Source organism: Triticum aestivum, chromosome 6B, assembly GCF_018294505.1.
Source record: "Triticum aestivum cultivar Chinese Spring chromosome 6B, IWGSC CS RefSeq v2.1, whole genome shotgun sequence".
NCBI classification, from domain to species: Eukaryota; Viridiplantae; Streptophyta; class Magnoliopsida; order Poales; family Poaceae; genus Triticum; species Triticum aestivum.
The window spans coordinates 16236760-16244138 of NC_057810.1; the positions used below are offsets into that span (position 1 = coordinate 16236760).

Sequence of the window (7379 nt, forward strand, 5' to 3'; positions counted from 1 at the left end):
TTGATGAGATTTTTTTCCTTTTTCCGCACTTCCAGTCACCTCCACCACTCCCACTTCACCTGAGAAATCTGCTTTACCTTTGCCTGGTCAATTTGTTGATGCTGCATATACCCCATTGTTGCTACCTAACCATGGTACAGGTACTGGACGTGGAGCACGCCTCGGGCTTCTGGATGAGCAGCCTTCCACGTCCCCTCGGATGTCCGCCGAGCCCACTCGTGACGCCCCTCTGTCACCTGGCTTGCCGACGGGGCTGGCCGAGCCGGGCCCCACCACCTCGGGACTTGCCGACGTGTTGGCCGAGCCGGGCGAGCTGGCCGAGCCAGCTTCGCCTGAGCCAACCTCTGCCATGGGGGTCGAGTCGGCGTCCCCGCCCGCATTGGCCGAGAAGGCATCCACACCTTCCTTGCCAGGCCGGTCGCCTCGTGTGACTGGCTTTACATCTGGGGAGCGGTCTGCGTCGTCAGCATCATCTTCATCGACCCCGTCTTCGCCGCCACCTCCGCCGTCTACCCTTGTTCTGCGTCCTCGTGCAATTAGTCAGAGTGGTATCATTCGCCCGAAGGAGTGCACTGACGACACGATTGCATGGGTTGCGGCATGTATGGCATAGACAGATACTGACCCCACTGCTAAGCCTCGGCATTTTGAGATGGCCCTTCCGATTCGTCATTGGCACAGTGCCATGGAGCTGGAGTTTCAGGCACTACAGAGCAACGATAGATGGCGCTTGGTTCCTCCTGTGTCTGGTGTCAACATCATTGACTCCAAGTGGATGTTTAAGGTAAAGAAGCATGCTGATGGATCTATTGAGTGATACAAGGCACGATTGGTGGCCAAAGGTTAAACAACGGTATGATCTTCATTACGAGGATATCTTCAGTCCAGTTGTCAAAGCTACCACCATTCATCTGCTTCTGTCCTTGGCTGTTGCCAAAGGGTGGTCTCAGCTTCAGCTTTATGTTCAGAATGCTTTTCTCCATGGGGTCTTGGAGGAAGAGGTTCACATGCGGAAACCTCCAGCTTTTGTTGATCTTGCTCGTCCGCATCATTTGTGTCATCTTGTTAAGGCGCTTTATGGATTTAAGCAGGCTCCTCGTGCATGGCATGCTCGACTTGGCTAGGTTCTTCGATGTCTTCTATTTGCTCCGTCCACTGCAGACACGTCTCTGTTCATGTTTCATCGTCCTGAGATTACTATGTACCTACTGGTTTATGTTGATGACATTATTTTTATCAGCTCATCAGTGACTGTCGCTGATCGTTTGCTGTCTGCTCTGAGTGGTCATTTTGCCGTCAAGGATCTGGGTGCTCTCCATTACTTCATTGGTCTGGAGGTTTCACGGTCTTCTGCTGGCCTGACTCTCACTCAACATAAGTATTCCTTGACTTGCTGCAACATGCTGGTATGTTGCAATGCAAGCATGCTACCACTCCTATGCCTGCAACTAATCGGTTATCAACCTTGGATGGTGCCTTGCTTCCTTTAGATGATGCTACAGAATACCGCACTGTTGTTGGTGACTTTTAGTACTTGATTATCACACGGCCGAACATCTCCTATGCGGTAAACAGTGTGTGTCAGTATCTTCATGCTCCATGGACTTCACACTGGTCAGTTGTGAAGCGTATACTGCGTTATCTCTCTCATACTGTCTCCTATGGCTTGCATCTTCGGTATACCTCCTCGAGTACTCTCTCGGCATTCTCTGATGCAGATTGGGCTGGGAGCCTAGATGACCGGTGATACGGGGGGCTATGCTGTCTTCTTTGGTCGCAACTTGATCGCCTGGAGTGCTTGCAAGCAGGCCACAGTCTCTCGGAGTAGCACTGAAGCAGAGTATAAGGCGGTTGCCAATGCCGCGACTGAGCTCATTCGGGTACAGTCTCTATTGAGAGAGTTGGGAGTCTCTCAAGAGCAGCCACCGGTTCTTTGGTGTGATAATATTGGTGCGACGTATCTTTCATCTAATCCATTTTTTCATGCTCGTACGAAGCACATCGAAGTTGACTGTCACTTTGTGAGGGAAAGTGTTACACAGAAACTTCTTCATATCAAGTTCATCTCCTCCAATGATCAACTTGCTGACATCTTCACGAAGACACTTCCACAACCTCCGTTTGAAGGTTGTAGGCACAATCTTAACTTGCTTTGTACTTCAGGCCACAGTTAAGATTGAGGAAGGGTGTTAGATAATGTTTATACATAGCTTCCGTGTATATCCTGTATATTGTGTATTTGTACACTTCGTGTACCCTTATATATATGAGGTAGCCACACCTGTTTTGGGTGTCGTACAGTTTTCCACAAATATAATGTTTCACAACCACAAGAAAGTCAGATTTTTTTTCATTTATTTTAAATTTTACTGTCAACCTGAGCTCATATAAGCTTGAGCTCAGTTAATTAGCGTCCACACGAAACCAGAATCCTATCAAACAAAAATCCAGCTGGGATATGAAACAACGCAAGTTACTGTGCAAGAAGCGAACTTACAGAACAATGCTTTGTGGAACTAGCATAACAAGCATCTCCAATAGGAGTCTGCTCAAACCGTTTTTTGGCATTTGGGGGCAAAAAAGTCGCGTGCAGCCCAAAAGAAGGCACCAAGTGCCGCAAATATACAACACTTGAGCGGCTACGGCAAAATCAAGACAAGCCGCGTGCGACCCTCCAACCATCAGTTTCATTCCCACCTCCGACCGCACCTTCACACCACCACCACCGCACTACAGACCCACAAGCCATCCCCTCTGCACCGCCGCTCACCCAGACTCCATCCCAATCCCACCCAATATCTCGCCGCCTCGGACCGTTTCCGGAGCCCCCTCCGCTGCGCCGATTTGACCTCGGCTACCTCGCCGATTCCAGCCAACTGCCTAAATGGCTGTCGGCGGCATATGGAGATCAACTAGCGCCCGTTGGTGCACCACTTCTGTCCACTCGACGATCGCAACGGAGTGTTTCCCACGATGTTTTCGCTAGCTGTCCTTGGCGCGTTATATCCTCCCATGCAATCACATCGACTCTCTGGCGGCTCACGGAGTCCATTTCTACGATTCTTCATCTCTGCTGGCTACCATCTAGCCATCGACGAGCCGTCCGCCGGTTTGCTCCTTGCCGAAAACAGGGTGTTTGATGGAATCCCTACAAGGTAAATAAATTTGTCATGCATTTCTTTGCATAAGCACAGAAGATTGAGAGCTCTAGATAGTTTCTATTTTAGATGAGCTCATGTGACTACAAGTTTTGCTACGATTCCTTGTTGGGTGAGGAGTTTGACATGGAGGAGGAGGAAGCTCTTGCGTTGATCTTGGCAATGCACATGAAAAAGAGGCCGAAGCATGGCGGTTCTATTGGCATGGATAGCTTAGAGGATAGAAGAAGGAGGCCACCATCATCCTTGAGGCTGTGCTGATCATGAGACATGGATATGACGTGCATATTATGGGATACTTGGATCTTGCATGATTTCAATGTGCTCCACCGCTCACCTCTCTTTACAAAATTAGCGAATGAAGAACTTTGATCGGTGACCTTCCAAGCAAACGGATGCACCGACAACTTTCAGTACTACCTTCCGGATGAGATCTCCCCAAGGTGGGCTACGTTTGTCAAGCCAATGGTAAAACCCTAAGATATGAAAGTACTTTTATTTTCACAATGCTCCATGGACGACTAGGAAATATGTTGAGAGGGCATTTGGGGTTTTGCAATGCCAATTTGCTATTGTGTGAGGACTGGTTAGGCTTTGGGATCAAGAGATCCTTTGTTACATGATAACATCATGCGTGATCTTGCATGACATGACCTCATGCGAATACCCTTTGTATGACCTCGTGAGATTACCCATGCGGACGGCTAGAAGGCAAGACCGGATCAAACGCTTTCTTTAGGTGTACCATGACATTAGAGATGCGGATGCACTGATCTTGAAAAGATCTCATAGGATGGAGTGGTGGACATGGCATGGGCATGAACAACCATAGTTGCATCTCTACCTTTGTTGTATTAGTGTGATGAACTTTGTTGTATTGTGTGCTAAAAGCTTTGTTGTTGACTTTGATTTGATGAAGTATGTAATAATTATTGTTGGGTTTATTTTGGACATATGAGTTGCATTTGATATTTTCTGTATCCAATATGTATGTGTTATTCGAGATGAAAAGTGCATATGCCGTTGCCGTGCGGCAGGCGGCAGCCTTATTATAGGGTAATTGTTGGAGACCACATTTTTTCATGAAAGAAAGCACTTTTGGTGCCTAATTTTTTTACTCGAGCCACTTTTGGTGACCTATTATAAGGTGCTATTGGAGATGCTCTAACACCTCAATTTATTAATGAGGCATAAACAATGAAGTCGATGCCATAGTGTTGTTTCCCAGTCTTTCTTGGTACAGTTTCAGCAATACGATCTGGAACTGGGATTCTGTAACAACATGATGATCGCCATCTCTCGTAGATGCAGTCAACGCGTAAACAATATGCGCACAACAAACAAGAGGAACTAACAAGCCACCAGAAACTGAAACTAATGCTTAGATATCAATGCCAAGAAAAAAAATCAGCGACGGCTCACGGATACCCCGAGTTGCTGTGTTGTTCATCATCGATACAAAACAACCTATTACTCCCTGACTGACTACACAATGCACAGTGGCGGAGCCAGGAAAAATTAAGAGCCGGGGCAGACGGCAAGCTAACTAAAAAGACAAAATACCACATGCTCCTCCATTTCAACCTTTTTTTGCCAAACTTTTAAAATCTTTGCAACCAGGAAATGGAACATGATTTATCAAATGAAGAATCTAAGTCTCAAGTTGGTCTCTCAATAATGACGGTAACTATTTAAGAAAGATCTACTATATATTTCAGCAAGCCACAAGAAACACACAATTACCTCTTGATTTGAGTCACTGAAGGTCCGAAGCAATGATTCATCTCAACACAATCTAACGACATAGAAAATCTTCAGCCTGACAATAATGAAGAACGGTGATAGTCCTTCCCTCTAGTTCTGATATTTATAACTTCAGATTAAAATTGAATGATTTAAAATGATTGAACTAACTAACAATGATTTGGCTAGAGGAGTCAAGAAGAAGCAAAACCTATAAGGAGTGGAGATCGATTTTCCTTCAATGAACCTTTTCGGAACGATCGAATCCCCAAATTCCTATATAGATGCAAATTACAAACCAATTTACTACTAATAAAATCTCCGAACCTAAGGAGTGAATTCCCATCCCATAAATTTGTGTGTGCGTGCGTGTCCACTGATTGAAATCCCAAAATCTAGTTGATCTTAACTTACCTTGCCTAATTAGTGGACATGAATGTCTAGGAAGAGCCGTTGTGGATTGCCATCTTTTTTAAATGGGAGGAGCTGCGCCCGTGCCCGGCGAATCAGCAGTGCGTTTTGCCTGTATGAGACTACGACTGCCGAATTAGTTGGATGAACCGTCGCGGCGATCAAACTGATCGGGAGAGGAGACGTGAGCAAGCTGCGTTGTGAGCTGCGCTGTGACTTTTTTTTTGTAACTTGTGGAGGCGTGTTGCAGACTCTTTTTTTTGAGCAACTGGTGTGTTGCAGACTGTATGTCTCTACGTGCAGCCATGAGCCTGTTAATTAGTTTTAACTGAATGGGCCTAGAATCACTATGCAAGGTCCAAGAGAGATATACCCGGGCAATCATGGTAAATATGGCTAATTAATACGTGGCGCCATAGCATGGTTTATGTGGCCGCTCGCTGGTGAGCCCGGGCAGCTGCCCCGGGTCGCCGGGTACTGCCTCTGCCACTGATTTAAATAAAAATGTGTTAATTTTGTTTGAAATTAAAATTGTGCTAATTCTGTTTGTTATGCCTTGTTATCCTTTTACTTGATGTTGTTATGCATTTAGAGTAAAAAATGTGACAATTCTGGTTTTTTCTGCCTTATTATCTTTTTAGTTGATGTTATGATGCATTTAAAGTTGAATGTTGTTTATTCTGTTGTAAAAATTGTGCTATTTTTCGTTACTGTCCTGGTTTATTCTTTTTTATTCCTTACTCCTTTTTTATTTCATATGATGATGCATTTAGAGTTGACATATTGTTTATTCTGTTATAGCTATATATTATGATGCATTGCTAACCTGGTGCTTGAAATTTTGATATGTAGGGCTTGTAAGCAATGACATCCGTTATATTTGGAACCATGGCCCCAAGTTTGGTGGGGGATTTGATTGTCGGTACTGCCCCCTAATCACTAGAGGAGGAGGTGCAACCTGCTTTAGGGAGCACCTTGGAGGTATACTAGGTGAAGTGAGGGAGTGCCCCAATGTTCCAAGAAATGTGCGTGCTGCAATAAGGGACTCCCGGGATGACGCAAGGCGGAAGAAGAGGGAAAAGAAAAATCGTAAACTCCGCTTGGAACGGGATATCATGGAAGGGTTGTACCATGGAGAAGGGGTGATAAATATTGAAGAAGATGATGATGAACAGATTCAGGCCGCACTTCGGGAGTCCCTAAGAGACAAGAATGTCTCTCGTGCAGTTGAGAGGAGGAGAGGGAGTGGGAGTGGTGTTCGTGTGTCGCTTGGGAAACAAAGTATCACAACATACTTTGACAAGGAATTATCAAGCAACAAAGTATCAATGCAACCAAAGATCAGCAGTGCTTTGATTGTTGAGTCAGAAGATGTACTTGGCCAAGCCTGGGCAATGTTCTTTCATGCTAATTACATTGCTGGTCTGAAAGCAAATTGTCCCTATTTTCGTGCGGCAGTCAAGATATCTCAAAACCTTGGCCCAGCTCCTGTTCCAACTGCTAAGGAGATTGATGGGATTTATTTGGACAAAAATTATGAAGAAGCTGAATAGTGGCTGAAGATGTTCTAGCAAGACTAGAGGAACTATGGCGTAACTGTGATGTGTGACTCATGGACAAGGCCTACTGGTATGTGTCTCATCAATTTCATGGTGTATTGCAATGCACGGATGTTCTTTCATAAATCCATTGATGCTTTCGGTGAAACTCAGAATGCAGGTTAGTTTCTAATGATTGAAATTATTTTTAATCATGCTCATTCATTGTTAATTCTGATTAGCCATGCCTTGTTAGCTCTTTACATGATATTATGATGCATTTAAGTTGAAACAATGTTACTTATGTTTATTCATAGTTAAATATGTATTATGCTTTTATTATGTTTTTACTTGATATCACGGTGTATTTAGAGTTCAAATTTTGTTATTTTTATTTATTCATGGTTAAATGGGGATATTATGCCTTTTCTCTTTTTTACGTGATATTATTATGCATTTAGAGTAAAAATGTGTTATTTCTGTTTATTCATGCTTATTTCTGTTTTTTATTACTTTCTTCATTTTTGTT

The 7379-nt window shown here is 44.4% G+C and overlaps 1 protein-coding gene across 1 annotated transcript; it reads left to right on the forward strand.

Annotated features, from left to right (window-relative positions):
• The first annotated feature begins 685 nt into the window (after nt 1-685).
• Nucleotides 686-7036, forward strand: LOC123138624 (uncharacterized). Its single transcript, XM_044558574.1, is given in 7 exon segments — nt 686-784; nt 940-1001; nt 1092-1124; nt 1241-1406; nt 5595-5597; nt 5732-5786; nt 6165-7036. Coding segments are annotated over 7 exon segments (1290 nt in total).
• The last annotated feature ends 343 nt before the right edge of the window (nt 7037-7379 follow it).